This window comes from Bos mutus, chromosome 6 (assembly GCF_027580195.1).
Source record: "Bos mutus isolate GX-2022 chromosome 6, NWIPB_WYAK_1.1, whole genome shotgun sequence".
NCBI classification, from domain to species: Eukaryota; Metazoa; Chordata; class Mammalia; order Artiodactyla; family Bovidae; genus Bos; species Bos mutus.
Genome location: NC_091622.1, coordinates 88204392 through 88222387, shown reverse-complemented (window position 1 = coordinate 88222387; position 17996 = coordinate 88204392). Strand labels below are relative to the sequence as shown.

The 17996-nt window shown below is 37.6% G+C and overlaps 1 protein-coding gene across 1 annotated transcript in view; it reads right to left on the bottom strand.

Moving 5' to 3' along the window:
• The window catches only part of AFM (afamin), a 79230-nt gene extending 71963 nt beyond the window's left edge, over positions 1-7267 (bottom strand). The window contains exons 1-6 of the mRNA XM_070371897.1: positions 7180-7267; positions 3502-3550; positions 3071-3203; positions 2154-2365; positions 1243-1375; positions 505-602 (exon numbers count right to left, since the gene is read on the bottom strand). Coding sequence (XP_070227998.1) covers positions 505-602; positions 1243-1375; positions 2154-2365; positions 3071-3203; positions 3502-3550; positions 7180-7267 — 713 coding nt within the window. The remainder of the gene's footprint in view (positions 1-504; positions 603-1242; positions 1376-2153; positions 2366-3070; positions 3204-3501; positions 3551-7179) is intronic.
• Positions 7268-17996: the final 10729 nt, after the last annotated feature.

The following is a 17996-nucleotide window of genomic DNA, read 5'->3' as shown; positions in this document are numbered from 1 at the left end:
CATTTCTTCTTGTGAGTCCATGGCAGGCATAGATAATTCATCACAGCACCCTTTTTAACTGATTTATTTGAAATCTCAGAATTTCTCACAAAACATTGCACTAGTACCATTGCTCTTTGGCTAGGTAAGATGTGAAATAAAATGTATCCCTAGAAGATCGTTTCCTAGTTATTAAAGTCAAAGATGGATGGATAAGTCATGTCTAAAGCACTGGGAGGTTTTAAAACTCTGATTGGGAACTCCCAGACCCATTCAGATTCCCAACTAACCAAAACCTAACTCAGAAGTAGCCTTCTTTCTCTCTGGGGTCTCCCCACCTTTCAGGGCTTCTCTCATCCTGATCTAATGTCCTGGTTCTGAGCAATCCAAGCAGATTAACCCCCACCTCAAAACCCCTGAGGATCTAAGAAGAGAATAAATAAAAAGTCATCAATAATTTAACAAAAATGGAGCACAAACAAAAAAAAATACAAATAGAAACAAAAGACAGATTATAAAACTCACATAGATTGTAAGATTTGTCGTCCAAATTTCATAAGTGCCCTGCAGGCATTTTTTTGATAAGAAGACAATGCTTTTAAATAGTATATGAAAGGTTCTGCCTGAGGGATAAAGAGAAAATTCTGTTGAAGTAAGTGGAAAAATCCCACTGTTCTCTTATTTCCTAACCACATGTCAGCCAAACAATCCCAATGTTTCCTCAGAAATAGAAAACCTATGGGGTTTTTTATCTCAGGAAATGTGTATATCAAAATAAATATAAATGTGTGGCACATTATAAAGGCAGAGCCAGTCTTCCTGATGACTAAATTACACTTGCTAGGAAGTACAGAGTGCAGTAAGCTTGTCCCTGTCTCCCAGGATGATTCACTTATATGGTTTAGGACTTGTCCAAGATAGAAGATAAAATGTAATTTTTACCCTGGTTAGTTACTCATTAGTGTTTCCTTCCAATTTACAAGGAAGACAAAATCAGAAGAGAGACCCTAGAAATGGGCAATTTTTCAAAGGTCTCAAGTAATAAGACATTTAGATCAGTCAGCAGGTGGTGAATGGGTTGAAACAACAGTGAAAGTGACAAGAGAACGGCTGATAAGTGGTAAAAAAAAAACTCTTTTGCTATAATTTAAGTAAAGATCTACAATTTCGGGTAACTCCCTGTCCTTTTAATAAGTGTAATACCTACCTTTGTTAAATGGAATGAATATATATAATAGTAAATGGAATAAATGGAATGCCCACCTTTGTTTGAAAGCAGTTAGCTTTTTCTTGTTCTTCACAGCATGTTTTAGTCATCTCCTCAAAACGAGCAGCAACAGTTAGAAGTGTAGGAGCAAAAACGAAGGGGTTCCTTCTGGAAACTTCATAAACATAACTTCAAAAGGAAGGAAGGAGGGAAGGGGGAAAAACAGGAAAGAAGTGAAGGAACGGTAGGCAAGGGAAGGGAAAGAGAAGATTAAAAAAGATAAGATCAAGTTGTGAAAGTAAAGTTGAGAGGAAGAAGGATTTCCCATTACTGAAGGCTTCAGAGGAAGGCAACATTACTGAGTCTCCAAAAATGTCATACCACTGAAGTTGCCAACTCCCAAATAAAAATGATGATTGCAGTTCTAATCATGAATGCAAGACCCTGGCTATTCTCTTTTCTTCCCCATGATGCCAGATGGTCCGCAGCTCTCCTTGTCATGCTCAAAGAACAGCTACCTATACAGACTCCATCTGAGATTCAGAGATCATAATCACTTACATGTAAAAAGAAAACTTTGTGATTTAAGCTTTCCAGAAAAAGTCTCTGCTTCTGAAACTATTGCACTGCTAAACATCCATTGACTTAATATTTATCTTTGGTAAAAGCTGCACCTTCCCTTTTGAAAGACCATATATTTCCTGCAGTACTGCTTTTGTACCATGCACACACTTGGGTTCTGGGGCTTATCCCATTAGAAAATGCACATCATTATTGAAAGGACCTTGAAAGCAGGTTTCATATCTTGTTCATCTTCTCAACAATGACCACAGAATCTGACACACAAATGCATGTTGAATAAACTAATTGATCCATAAACCCAGCTATGTTCATTTGGAATAGATACTGGATTTAGCCTAAGAATAATTCTTCAATTAGATGATTTTTCTACTAAAATTCAACTTACTTATTCAAAAAAGATTCCCTGTTATTTTTGTAAGTCTGGCATTTCTCCTCAGGATCCAGAGTAGGGAGAGGAGGCAAAAGTCCTATATCAGCTTTCTTATTATGGAAGAAACAGAGTCTTCTTTCAAAGTCGACCTTACGGCAGCAGTGTGAAAAGTTATATTTTTGTGGCAGTCCCTCCATGGCACATATATTTTCCAGTAAAACCTCATTCTGGACAACAGAAAAGGAAAAGACACATTTTATTCATTGCAACATTTTGCAGGCTTCTGAGATGACACAGTGGAAACAATGAGTGCTGAGTGTCACTCTTTGAGAAAGAGATTCCAGGATGTTCCCAATATTACCAGCAGAGCATCTCTACCCACAGCCTTGACAACCATCCTACGCTTTGGGAAACTCTATCCTATCCTGAGTCCCCTTAACCTCTTCCTATCTCTCTTCTGCCTACACCTCCTTTACATAGTGGCTTTTTTTTTTTTTTTCCCTCTCTCTAGGTAACAGGGTCAGAGTGTAAAGGGTTGGTTAAGTATTTAGCGGTAATGTTTAGTAATAGCTTTCTAGAGATGCAGGTGGTTACTCTATTGGGAGGATGCCAAGAAAAGGGGGTGTGACAGTAGAGTACATATTGAGAGGCAGGTAAAGAAAGTAACTTTACTTCTGTGCACTTTGCCAAGCTATCGGTTTAGTCTTCCTGCCTGAATACTTATGGCATGGACTGCAAGCTCATAGTCAAGCCCTCCTGTGCATCAGTACACAGAATTGCATCTCTCCTAAGAAAGGGCCTTATCCTAAATACTGAAGTCAGGCAAAGTAACAACAAGAGCATAGAGCATCCCTCTATATTTTCAAGCCAAAAATTCTCTCAGTGTTGACAAATAAGCTTGTTTGTTTAAGAAATGCAAACAATGTACTTACAGCTAATTTTGAACATTCTGGGAGTGTCCTGTCAGCCAAGCATTTATCTCTGTATTCTGTCATGGCTTTAACCAACATTTCTACTTCTTCAAAGGATGCCTCCTGAATATATTGAGCAAATGCAATGATGGTGCTGCAATAGTCCACACAGAGTACACAATGATGACCTGCAGAATTTCCAGTTATGTCCAACCAAAATCTCATAGGAACACCCACTTGCTGACTAACCTTAGAAAATTATCAAAATGTGAAGTCTCTAAGTTTTATAACTTCTTGACAATTCAATTGCCTCATCTGAATTTTTCTTTAATACTGTATTCACTTTTTAATGGCATATATTTAATTAATATATTAGCATTAATAATTCTAGAATATATCAGATATGCTTATATAAGCACCATCATCATCAAAACAAGTTTAGAGGAACTCACATATATCCAATGTTATCATCTATAAATTTCTGGGTGATTCTGACATCATCTGAAAGCAAAGATATTTAAGTTATTATATATCCTGGTATTTTAATATTTTACCAATAAATTACTATATGTAATACATTTTAAAAGTATAAAATAAAAAATGATATAGAAAAAAATAGCATATTTAATATGAAGAAGAGACATCATATGAGCCAAATATTACATCTTAATCACAGTTGATTATGTGCTTAAAAATATTCATTAAATTGAATCGGCTTGAATTAATCTCAAACTCACTAGACTTTATATTTACTATTGATGGCTCCCCAGCCACAACCATCAAACACAAGCACCATTTCCATGCTAGATAACAGGTATGACTAGAAAAGTAGTATGAAGTTTCATTGTTAAGTGATATAATGCTACAGTTGCGCCCAGCAAGAGATGCCAGGCATGCTGATGGTAGTGTAAATTATGATGCTTCTGCTGCTGCTAAGTCACTTCATTCGTGTCCGACTCTGTGCAACCCCATAGACGGCAGCCCACCAGGCTCCCCCGTCCCTGGGATTCTCCAGGCAAGAACACTGGAGTGGGTTGCCATTTCCTTCTCCAATGCATGAAAGTGAAAAGTGAAAGTGAAGTTGCTCAGTCATGTCCGACTCTTCGCGACCCCATGGACTGCAGCCTACCAGGCTCCTCTGTCCATGGGATTTTCCAGGCAAGAGTACTGGAGTGGGGTGCCATCGCCTTCTCCAAAATTATGATACTAGCCAAAATTATGACACAGATATTTAGGTGATCTCTGAACTAGTCTAACACCACTGGTTCCTTTCCAATAAGCATATACTTATCAGAACACATTTGTATTTGTTCATACAGGCTATTTTTATGGAGTCTTTACTTTTTCAAAGTATTGCACTGGTTACTATGAGGCAATCAATGATAACTAAAACATCTCCCCTGGACCTTGGGTTCCTAAATACTCTCATAGTGCAGGTGACTCATGAACATGACTGTAATCCAATGTAGAATGTATATAATATTCTACAGTAAAGTGGGTACTAGACAACATATTAAAAAGCATAGACATTACTTTGTTGACAAAGGTCCATATAGTCAAAGCTGTGGGTTTTCCAGGAGTCATGGATGGATGTGAGAGTTGGACCATAAAGAAGGCTGAGCATCAGAGAATTGATGCTTCTTAACTGTGGTATTGAAGAAGACTTTTATGAGTCCCTTGGATTGCAAGGAGATTAAACCAGTCAATCCTAAAGGAAATCAATCCTGAATATTCGTTGGAAGGACTGATTGTGAAGCTGAAGCTCCAAGACTTTGACCACTCGATACGAAGAGCCAACTCATTAGAAAAGACCCTGATGCTGGGAAAGATTGAAGGCAGGAGGCAAAGGGGATGACAGGGGACCAGATGGTTGGATGGCATCATTGACTTAGTGGGCATGAGTTTGAGCAAGCTTCAGCAGATGGTGAAGGACAGGAAAGCCTGGCGTGCTGCAGTCCATGGGGTCGCAAAGAGTCAGACATGACTGAACAACTGAGCAACAACAACATGTAACAGGAATGCCTATGGTCTCTGGGTGAAGAACCAGAAAAGAATTATAGGAGGAGGGGTATATAAGTTGGCCTAAAAAATGTCCAAGGTTTCAGCTAGCTGAGAAGTAAGGAAGCTCATCTTTCTGTGTGGAGAGAATGATGTGAGTAAAGCGCAAAGGTAAGGAATCCTGGGATGTTTGGGGAACATTAATTAATCAATTAATCTTCCACTTTGATGAGAAAGTGAGTCATAAAGAAAATTAATGGAACCACAGATAGAAAGAACCTGGATCCAGGTTATGTGTGCCTTTCATATAAAGCTGAGGAGTTTGGGCCTCAACTAGGAACCATGAGGAGCCACTGAAAATGTTTATATAGAATCGTAATATCATCATTTCTCCAAACTAAGAAATACCAGCCAGGTAATGGTATGTCTGATGTTCTGGGATCTCCCACAGTACCTAACAAATAGAACTGGAGCCTATTATACAGAGTGAAGTAAGCCAGAAAGAAAAACACCAATACAGTATACTAACGCATATATATGGAATTTAGAAAGATGGTAACAATAACCCTGTGTATGAGACAGCAAAAGAGACACTGATGTATAGAACAGTCTTATGGACTCTGTGGGAGAGGGAGAGGGTGGGAAGATTTGGGAGAATGGCATTGAAACATGTATAATATCATGTATGAAACGAGTCGCCAGTCCAGGTTCGATACACGATACTGGATGCTTGGGGCTGGTGCACTGGAACGACCCAGAAGGACGGTATGGGGAGGGAGGAGGGAGGAGGGTTCAGGATGGGGAACACATGTATACCTGTGGTGGATTCATTTCAATATTTGGCAAAACTAATACAATATTGTAAAGTTTAAAAATAAAATTAAATTAAAAAATAAATAAAACAACAACAACAACAAAAAGAAAGTAACAAGAACTATTTGTCAAATAGACGTAAGAATGAATGGATGGAAAGGGGGAAATCAAGACGCTCATTAGGAGACTTTTGCAACTGTCCTGTTGAGAAATCAGCAGGACGTGAATTTTGGTAGGAGTAACAAAAGTGCAAAGGAAAATGTGAATGCAAAAATATAGGAGTCAAAAATCAACAGAACTTTTTTTAAAGCATGTTTATAAGGGGCAAAGGAGAAGGAAAACTCAAAAATGACTATCCTTCTTTAAGCCCTGTGACTGGGCTCACTAGCAGGCACTGTGGTGGTGGTGGTGGTTTTGTTGCTAAGTCGTGTCCAACTCTTGTGACACCAAGGACTGTAGCCTGTCAGGCTCCTCTGTCCATGGGGATTCTCCAGGCAAGAATACAGAAGTGGATTGCCATTTCCTTCTCCAGGGGATCTTCCTGACCTAGGAATCGAACCCAGGTCTCCTGCTTTGCAGGCAGATTATTTACCAACTAAGCTACAAGGGAAGCCCCAGCAGGCACTGTAGGGGATACCAAATTAAGACATCATCCACAACTTCAGGGCATGGTAACACTTACAGCACCTTGGTGAACTGCAAAAAGATGGTCCTTTCAGGCCAGAAGGATTACAAAAAAACACCTCCGAACAGGTGAAGTTCAAAATGTTCCCTCTTTGAGTAGAAGAAATATAAAAGTCACACTTTCCTCCAGGCTGACGCTGCTTCGGCTAGGCTTGAGGAAATGTACAGGCTTGCAGGGATTTAAAAATTTGCCAAGTGTGTACAGTTGGAAGAAGCAGGGTCTGCATACTCTTAAGGTGTTTACCACATAATTAGGAAATACAACGAACGACCAAAGTTCCAGTAAAATCTCAACTCATGTCTAATGTTCCACTGTTTCCATACACTACACATATTTGCAAGAAACATTAATAGTTTCAAATCCAAATTATATCTCCCAGCAACACTTCTTATATTACCATTATGCTGGTGACTGATTGCTGGGTGTGATAATTGTCTCTGTCAGTAGATAGAGTAATATGATCCAAAATACAATATCTGGAAAGGTTAGATCAGGGTATCTGATCAGTATATGTAAACTAGGGAGAGGGAGAAAAAAAGCAAGTGAAAATTTAAACTGAAAGAAACCGAAGTTAAAAATTAGAAATTAGCCCAATTTAGTCATTCCTTAGAGGATAGACAAGGAAATTTCTTACCTACATCTTGAGGCTGTGTGGGCAAGGTTAGGGATTCAGTCAAAAAGAAAAAGAAAATAACAAAACCTGTAAGTTTTAACTGTTTCATTTTTTTAAGAAATCACATTCACAAAAGAAAAGTAACATGAATGAGGAAAATCAAGTTTTTATATTATTCTTTGACACTATTAGTAAAAAAGTAACTTGCTTAACCTATTTCTCATATACCTCATATTTGATTTTTATTTGATCACTCTGCAGAATTTTTTGCTAATTATTAACCAGGAAAAAAATTCTCTCAGTGTTTCACTGGAAAAATCTATTGAGTTAGAAAAAGAAGTCCACAGGTTAAGTATGCACAATACCTAGTCAAACAGACAACCAAAAAAAAAAAAAATCTTGAACTATTGCAAACGCTAAAAGAGAAAGGACAAGAATAAATAATTCACCAAAGAGGAAGCATAACTAAAAAGATGCTGAATTTCTCTGGTAATCAAAAGGAGTTGAATTTGCAATAAATAATTTTATATACTTGATAAAATTAGGGGAAAAATAAGATGTTATTCCAGTAAACATATAGCAAAGCAAGTACCCACAAAATAAAAGTTTCTGATCAAGTTTATTATAAGAATTAATAGCCTTAAAGATGTTTGTGTTTTTCATGTTGATGTTTGACAGAAACCAAAAAAATTCTATAAAGCAATTATCCTCCATTTAAAAATACATACATTTTAAATTTTATAAAAAAGATGTTTGTGTTATTTCAACCAGTCACTCAAATTCTGGGAACCTATACTAAGATCATGATCCTAAATAAGGAAATATTTTCAGTACATGATATAAAAGAAGAAATCTATTTCTTCTCTTAGTTATGGCCACTAAAAGGACACAAAAACAATAGCTACCAGGGAGCTATTTGGTGCCCTTGGAGCCCATTTTGTGCCTCCATCACATTTTAAACACTCTTCTCTACTGTAAGAATCTTGAACTTCTAAAACTAAGGAAAGTTTCAAAAACGAATGGCGACATGTCAAAAGAAAATAGAAATCAATGGGACAATTTGACAATAAAGTAAATAGTGAAAGGAATGCATTATAACACATTGAATTTTGTTTTAAAATTCCATGAATCTATACCAATACAAAATTAAAATAATAGGAGAGGAAACAAAAGCTCTTCTCTCTTTAAGAAGATCAACTAATAAATGTAAATAATCATTTGCAACTCTCACAGTAGCAACTGATCTAAATCAGTTTCATGAATGGATGCCAAAGTTACTGGTGAGAAATTATTAGACAAAGGCACATTTACAGTTTTAAACTATAACTGCATAGATTACATTAATTACGAAGAAAAAAGACACCTTTACAGATGGATAAGTAAACAGTGGAATAGAGAAAAAGAAGTGGGGAGAGAAAGACTGAGGTTTCTGAAACTGGCTTGGTCAGCCTCTGGTTGCAACCAGTAAATGTCACTGATCATGCTGACCTCTAAACAGCCTTTTGTCATTTCAACTATTCAACTATTACATCAACTTGCTTTTCATTTTCTTCTCAGCTATGTTACTTATGACTTCTGATTACTGGTTCACGCCTGGTACTTCTGTGAAGATGGCTCCAGTTCATCTAGTTCACAAGTTTAACCCCCCATCACCGATAGGAATGTGATTTTTTGTGTGTGTGACTGTATGAAATAAAAGAGCAGTCAAAGCTGAGTTAAAAGCTTATTGTATTTAAACCAATTTTCTTCCTGGTCATTTTGAATTTGCCTGGAATTATCTAACTGCTAGCTCCCTTGTTAGCGATAAACAAACTTTGAAACTTACTCAGATAAACATGCCTAAGAAGTCTGGCTTTAGCTATATAGACACATACATATACATAAGGATACTGGGGAAAAAAGAGGGAGATATCCAGCAGAATATTCAGAATCTTGAGAAAATATCTGAAACTAGCACAGATGGGATCTAGTTGATAGAGAAAATAAATAAGAAGGAACTGAGCTCCAAATATGGAAGATAAGACCAACCTTCCCTAGAAGCTCTGAGTCTAAAGAGCAATATTGGCTATATAGGGCGATAATCAGGACAACAAGCTAGAAAGCTGCATTCGGAACAGGTCAGTCAGCGGGCACCACTTCCTTCTCTCTTTCTCTACCACCACACACATGTAGAGAGCAAACTCAGGTCTCAGTGGTTACCTCTAGGTCAAAATTTAAAAATGACTTTTTCTTAGTTTGCATTTTCCAAAAGCAGACCTCCAAAGACCTGTTATTTATTTTGAAGATGATTGAAGGAGGCATAGATGAGGAAGTGAGACCAAGAAGTGAAAAAGCTAATAAAGGAGGTGTTAATGAGAAGAGTAACCATGTAGGTAGCTGGGTGTAACCCTGTCTGAGAAGTGGAAGATGGTTTCCTAGAATTGTCTTGGCCAGAGACTGGGAAGCTGGGGCATTTATACATGGACTGAAGGATGGCCAAGTAGTATAATTATAAAAACCCTAAGGAGAAAAAACACTGGGTGTTTTTTTTTTTTTTCACAATTTTAGAATTTATTTTTTTATTGAAGTATAATTGACATATAGTATTGTGTTAGTTTCAGGTATACAACACGATTCAATATTTGTCTACATTACAAAATGCTGACCACAATAAGTCAACACTCATAAGCATACATAGTTACAATTTTTTCTTTTTTATATTGAGGACTTGTAAGACCTAGAAACTTTCAAATATGCAGTAAAATATTATTAACTATAGTCACTATGCTTTTGACCCTCATGTTCATTTGCTTTGTGCATCTCCCCTTGCCACCCAGTAATCACCAATCTGTTCTCTGTGTCTATGAGCTTAAGCTTTGTTGTTGGTTGGTCGGTTTTGTTTTTAGATTCCATATATATGTGAGATCATATGGTAGTTGTCTTTCTCTTTCTGACTTACTTCACTTAGTATGATAATCTCTAGTTGCATCCATGTTGCTGCAAATGGCATTATTTCATTCTTTTTAATGGCTGAGCAAAGCAGCGCTAATAGATAATAAAACATTCTAAACTAGCATAATAATTAAAACAGTGTATTATAGGCAATCAAGAGAAAGACACATACAATTAAAATTTTAAAATTAGGTTCAAATGCCTGTCCATGCACTAAATTCCAAATAGATCACAGATCTAAATGTTAAAAGGGGGTGGGGAGAGTAAATGCACTAGAAGAAACACAAGTGAAATGGGGACAATTGTCCTATGATACAAAATTCAGAGGCAGTAAAAAATTCAACTACCCCAAAAAAGTTTTTAAGACTGTATATGGAAAAACATTATAGGCAAAGTCACAAATGCAGAGGAGAAACTGAGAAAAGATAGCTGCAATCTATCAATATACAAAGAGACCCTGAAATATGAAAGAAAAAAATACCAACAATCTGATAGAAAAATAGCAAGATGATATAAACAGATGGTATGCAAAAAGAAAAAACATTTAAAAGGATATTTAATCTAAAAAAGATGCTCATAATAGGAAAAATGAACATCTAGCAACACCATAGCACCATTCCTCACCTATATGATTGGTAAAAATCTAAAAGTTTGACAACATACTTTGAGGATAAAACAGTGGAGAAATAGGTCCTCTTATCCAGAGCTTCTACGAATGCAAAATGGTTGTGCAATACCTGTAGAGAATTTGGCAATATCTAAAAAATTATGTGCTTCCCATGTGGCTGAGTGGTAAAGAATCTGCTTGCTAATACAGGACACACAGGTTCAATCCCCAGGTTGGGAAGATCCCCTGGGGGAGAAAATGGCAACCCATTCCAGTATTCTTGCCTGGGAAATCCCACGGACAGAGGAGCATGGCAGGTTACAGTTCATGGTGTCACAAAAGACCCAGACACGACTTATCAACTAAACAACAACAAAAATAAATGTATTTATCCTTTGAAATTTAGATGACCCAGAGGGATGGTATGGGGAGGGAGGTGGGAGGGGGGTTCAGGATGGGGAACACGTGTACACCTGTGGCGGATGCATGTTGATGTATGGCAAAACCAATACAATGTTGTAAAGTAAAAAAAAAAATTTTTTTTTTAAGAAATTTAGAAATTTGTTAGAAAAAATTTCTGACAGGTACCTATACTAAAAAAATAAAAATAAAATGGGCTTCCCTGGTGGCTCAGACAATAAAGAATCCACCTGCAATGCAGTAGACCTGGATTTGATCCCTGGGTTGGGAAGATCCCCTAGAGGAGTACATGGCAACCCACTCCTGGATTCTTGCCTGGAGAATCCCCAGGGACAGAGGAGCCTGGTGGGCCCCAGTCCATGGGGCCGCAAAGTTGAACACAACTGAGCAGCTAAGTACACACACGCTAAAAATATGCTACCAATATGATTAAACAACCAAAGCACTAGCTTCTTCACTGTGGCAGTATTTGCCTTAGCAAAGGATTAGAAATTATCCAAGTGTCAATACAAGGTCAATTAAAAACCTATAGCCCTAATCACACAAAGAAATTCTGTGCAGCTGCTTAAAAATTGAAGGAAAAACGTATGCATAATATGAAGTGGTCACCAAGATTATATTTTTAAGTGTAAAAAGGTACAGAACAATATATGCAAGTATGTAACCCCTTATGTAATAGAGGTAGAATGGTGTAATAGGAAAATTATTTATATACATATTTGCTTAACTGTTAAAAATAAAGAAGAGAACGGATAACCAAGCACTGAGAAAAGCTGTTATCTAGGAGAAAGGGAGAACAGGGCAGAAGCAATACAGTGTCTAAGTTACTTCAAGCTGCTATAACAAAACACCATAAAGTGGGGGGCTTATAACAAAACACCATAAAGTGGGGGACTTATCAACAACAGAAGTTCATTCCTCTCAGCTCTGGAGGCTGGGAATCTGAGATCAGGATACCAGCCTGATCTGGCTCCGGTGAGAGCTCTCCTCAGGGCTGCAGGCTGCCAAAATCTGGTGCTGACCTCACATGGCAGGAAAAGGGTATCAGGGTAGTACTGGCCTCATAGAATCAAGGTCCCTTCTCTTCAGCTTTTTGGAAGAGTTTGTATAGAATTAGTATACTATCTTCCTTCAGTGTTTAGTAGAATTCACCAGTTTTCCGGAGTTTTATGGGAATGATCTTAACCAAATTTTACATTTCTTTAATGGATATAGAAATAATCAAATTATCTTTTTTTTTTAATTTTTAAGGGAGCTTTGGTAGTTTGTATCTTTCAAGGCATTTGTTCATTTCACCTAAGTTGTCGAATTTATTGACAAAATATTTTTCAAAATATTCCCTTATTATTTTGATATCTGAAGTGATGTCACCTCTCTCATTCTTGGTCCTAGTAGTTCAGGATTTTTTTATTATTATTATTATTCCTTGAAAAATCCAGCTAGAGATTTATCAACAGTAATGATCTTCTCAAAGAACCAGTATTTGGCTTTACTGATTTTTATCTATGTTTTTGTGTGTTTTCTATTTTATTGATTTCTGCTTTGATCTCCATTACTTCCTTTATTTGGCTTGTTTTAATTTGCTCTTTTTGCCTTAAGGTGGAAGCTGCATTCATTGGTTTGAGATCTTCTTTCTCCTCCAACAAATGTTAACTGAAGACAACAGAGTGCTATAAATTATAAAACAGAGTGACTTTGGTGCTATACATTTTCTTTAAGTGATATTTTAATAATATCCCACAAATTTTGATATGTTGCATTTTCATTTTAATTCAATTTAAAATATTTATAATGCCCTATTTATTTCTCCTTTGATTCATGAGTTCCTTAGAAGTATGTTACTTAGTTCATGAACACTGAATTTCCAGATATCTTACAATTATATATTATCAATTTAATTTTATACCATCAAGCAATTTTCTGAAATCTCCCTTAATTCTTTGAAAGTAGTATCATTGGGAAGAGACAAATTCTTTGTACAGTAATCCTCCAGTCCTGAGGCAGTAGGGAGAGGTTGGAAGAGTCATTTTTTTAAAAGTGACTGATCTATACTCCGAGTTTCCCTGGTAACTCAGATGGTAAAGAATCTGCCTGCAATGCGGGAGACCTGGGTTCGATCCCTGGGTTGGGAAGATCCCCTAGAGGAGGGCATGTCCATGGAGAATTCCATGGACAGAGGGGCCTGGAAGGCTATAGTCCACGGGGTTGCAAAGAATCAGACACATGGATTCAATCCCTGGGTCAGAGAGATCCTCATGAGGAGGTCATAACAACCCATTCCAATACTCTTGCTTAGAGAATTCCTATGGACAGAGGAGCCTGGCAGGCTATAGACCAAAGTGTCACAAAGAGTCAGACAGGAGTGAAGTGATTCAGCATGCACACACACTCTATACTCAGCTGCTTTCAACAGTTTGTAGCCCAGCAGGAAATTAGTCCTATCCTAATGTTATCCTGTAGACATCAAATGTTTGGATTTTGCAGATATGATTAAATTAAGGATCTTGAGGATTATCCCATCTGGGTCTAATCCAGTGAGAGATGGTTTTAAGAGAAGGGCAAGGGGAGATTTGAGACAGAGAAGAGGAAGGAGAAGACACAGACACACAGAGAGAAGATGATGGGAGAATGGAAGCAGAGACTAGAATGCAAGCCCAGGAATGCTGCAGCACCCACCAGAAGCTCAGGGAAGCACTGGCCTGGCAGTGAGCGCAGGCCTCCAAAACTGTGAGACAGAGAAAACTGTTGTTCCAAGCCATCAGTTTGCAGTAGTTTGTTACAGTAACCACAAGACACCAACACATCCTCATTCTATACCCTAACCAAACCTTAAGAATCTTTAACCTCCTCAGTGGTTTCTTATGTTTTTAATGTCAATTTTTCAGACCCATGCTTCTCCTTCTCCTCAGTGTGACTTTTAGAAAATGGAGCTAGTGACTCCTCTAGGTTACCACCATGTAAGAGAATACAGCCCATGCACGTGTATTCATCTATATACCCATCAAATGTGACCTAATGCCTATTATGTTCCAGGCACTATTCTTACATTGAGAATAATAGAAGTGAGCAAAACAGAGAAAAAGCCCTGTCCTCATGGAGTTTACACTAGTGGGGGTAGTCAGAAAATAAATAAAATCTACTGTATATGAGAGGGTGATAATTGGAGTGGAGAATAAGGATAGGTATCTGATTTAAAATAGGACAGTCAAGAAAGACTTTTCCAGCAGATGACAATGTAGAAGCCTGAGGAGGTGATGGAGCTTGTCTCCCACATATCTGAGGGCACAATTTCCAAGCAAAAAGAATCACAGAGGCAAGTTAATTGGAAATTAATTGGTAACTTGAAGAATATCCAGGAGGCCACTGTACCTGAGCAAAGAGACTCAGTGGAAAAGAAGAAAGAGAAAAGAACAGAAAGCTATTATCATGCAGAATCATTATAGAGACTTTAATCTGAGTGAGATGGGAAGCTACTTAGAGATTTTTTTTTTAAAGATTTTATGATATGAGCCATTTTTTAAAGTCTTTATGGAATTTGTTGCAACATTGTTTCTGTTTTATGTCTTTGCTTTTTGGCCCTGAAGCATGTGGAATTTTAGCTCCTGACCAGGGACTGAAACTTCACCTCCTGCATTCAAAGGAAAAGTCTTAACCACTGGACCCCAGGGAAGTCCTGCTACTAGGAATTTTAAGTGAAAAAGTGTTATGCTGTACTTCAACTAAAGATCACTACAATTACCACGTTGAGTTGGCAATGAGGCAAGAGTACCTTGTAAGGAGAGCAATTAAGCTGTGGCAGTAATCCCTCTGTGGCAGGACTGTGGCTTGCACTGGTGGTATTGGGAAAAAGTCAAATTTGGGGTGTACATTGATAGTAGAGTCATCAGGTTTTGTTCATAGATTGATTCTAGGGATGATGCAGAAGAGTGGAACCATATATGGCTCAAAGGTTTCTGGCCTGAGTAACCAGAAAGATGGACCAGACAGAGGGAGATATAGATTTGGGAGTTTAGTATAAACTGTGCTAAGTTTGAACTGTCTTCGCATTATCAACATGGAGATGTTAGGGAGGAAGCTGACACAAGAGCCTGGAAATTAAGGGAAAAGAAATCCAGGTTGGAGATATACATATGTGTTGTCAATATTTAGATGGTATGAATGAACCAAGTCTATATGAGATTATCACTCCAGTATTCCTGCCTGGAGAATCCCATGGACAGAGGAACCTGGCGGGCTACAGTCCATAGGGTTGCAAAGAGTCAGGCAATGAAATGACTTAGCACTCAGAGAGTAATTTCATGTTTGGGAAGAACAACTCTGGGACACTGCAGCATTCAGAGGTCAGGGAATTGCAGAAAATGTAGTGAAAAATGTTGAGGAGATTCAATCAATAAAATTGAAGGAAAATCCAGAAGCCAACAAGAAAAATGTTTCAAGGAAAAGGCAGTGATCTATTGTGTCAAATTCTCACAAGAGAAATCAGGTAACTGATTTTACACCATGGAAGCCATTGGTAGCTTTGACTAGAAAAGTTCCTACCTTGTGTCTTTATTTATTGTTTGCTTAACTTGGTTTTTTCTAAGAGGTAGAACTGTTCTAAAATCTCCAATTTTTTGTTGTATTTGTGTTAGTTAGTCCTAATGTTTCAAAAAAGTTTTTTCCTTTATATATGTCTATGAAATATAATTTGGCTCATATGTTTTCCAAACAGTTTAATCTTACTCGAACTTTCCTCTTAACAATAAAAAATTATTTTCCTGTTAAATGCCTTTATGTTGAATTATACTTTATCTTACTGTGATCTTTATGTTAATATGTTTTAAAATTACACCAAAATCAGGCAAAGTCCACAGATCCTGCAACAGAATTGAAAGGAAAATGTGAAGGACAAAGCAACTGAGTTAGAACCAAAAGCTCATTTTATTGTTCTGAGCAAATGTTTTCTCCAGCAGCAGAGGCCAAAACATAAATACACATTTTAGATTTCTATTCAAATCTAATACGTACCCCTACTCCCCATACACTGGGCTGGATGAAGCATAAGCTGGAATCAAGATTGCTGGGAGAAATATCAATAACCTCAGATATGCAGATGACACCACCCTTATGGCAGAAAGTGAAGAGGGACTAAAAAGCCTCTTGATGAAAGTGAAAGAGGGGAGTGAAAAAATTGGCTTAAAGCTCAACATACAGAAAACAAAGATCATGGCTTCTGGTCCCATCACTCCATGGCAAATAGATGGAGAAACAGTGGAAACAGTGGCAGACTTTATTTTGGGGGGGCTCCAAAATCATTGCAGGTGGTGACTGCAGCCATGAAATAAAAAGATGTTTACTCCTTGGAAGGAAAGTTATGACCAACCTAGACAGCATATTCAAAAGCAGAGACATTACTTTGCCAAAAAATGTCCATCTAGTCAAGGCTATGGTTTTTCCTGTGGTCATGTATGGATGTGAGAGTTGGACTATAAAGAAAGCTGAGTGCCGAAGAATTGATGCTTTTGAACTGTGGTGTTGGAGAAGACTCTTGAGAGTCCCTTGGACTGCAAGAAGATCCAACCAGTCCATCCTAAAGGAGATTAGTCCTGAATGTTCATTGGAAGGACTGGTGCTGAAGCTGAAACTCCAATATTTTGGCCACCTGATGCAAAGAACTGACTCATTTGAAAAGACCCTGATGCTGGGAAAGATTGAAGACGAGAGGAGAAGGGGATGACAGAGGATGAGATGGTTGGATGGCATCACCAACTCAACAGACATGAGTTGGAGTAAACTCCAGGAGTTGGTGATGGACAGGGAGGTTTGGCGTGCTGCAGTCCATGGGGTAGCAAAGAGTCGGACATGACTGAGCGACTGAACTGAACTGAACTGAACTCCCCATCTTCCATATCTCATGAGATATCTCCTTAAAAACTAATTACTCTGCTTACATGTTATGTTCATCTCCTGGTGCCCATAAGACTTTGTTCAAACCCTTTGTGGTAAAACCCATGAGAATCCACTCAATTCTATATAGTATGCATGTCTTGTTTGATCTTCCATGTCTATACATTCATTCATCATGGTTTTTCATAGTTCATGTTTTCCTTTTTCATGTATTTGCCTTCTTCTTTACCCATTCATCTTCTGAGACACTTAAATGTTTGTCTCTGCCAGTGTGACTTTCCATAGTCACAACTGGTCTCACCCACTCTTTCATTCTCTCAACAATATGTTGCTGCCTCTATAATAGCCATAATCTTGTTGCATTGCTCTTAATTGCTTCCTTCTTTTCTTGAGCAACTGCAGGACAGTGACTGCACCCAGAACAGGACCTGAGATACAGTGAGTGTTCAACAAATACTTGAAGAATCGAAAGAAATAATAATAATTGGTGACAGTGTCTGTTACTGTCAATCAAAATAACTACAGTAAACACTCTGTTTTAAAAGGTCTATGAATAGAGAACTGAACAAGATTAAGAAAAAAGTAGATGTTAAACTAGAATACTTAAGTGATATTTAATGAACAGAATGCCCTGGAAGCACCAAATAGTGCTTTACTTGGGAACATTTGTTTTAGTTCATCGTATAGTTTAGTCTTCAGTGTCATAAATCCATCCTTGAGTAGCTTTAATCGCCTTCAGGGACCAATACTCAGTGCTTTGTGACCAGAATCTGCTTCTGACAATGGTATACAAAATGATTTAAAGAAATTATCTACATGTTTTCATAAATAAGCAGGCTAGGAAAAAGGAAACATTTGAAGGTATTTTATTTCTGTGATAGGGAAATCTCACATAAAAGTCTTCATCATTTCTTTAATTCACAAAAAGCACAAATCAGTTAGAATTAAAGGGAAAAATTCACACCAAACAAAAATAAAGACTTGTTTTCTTCTC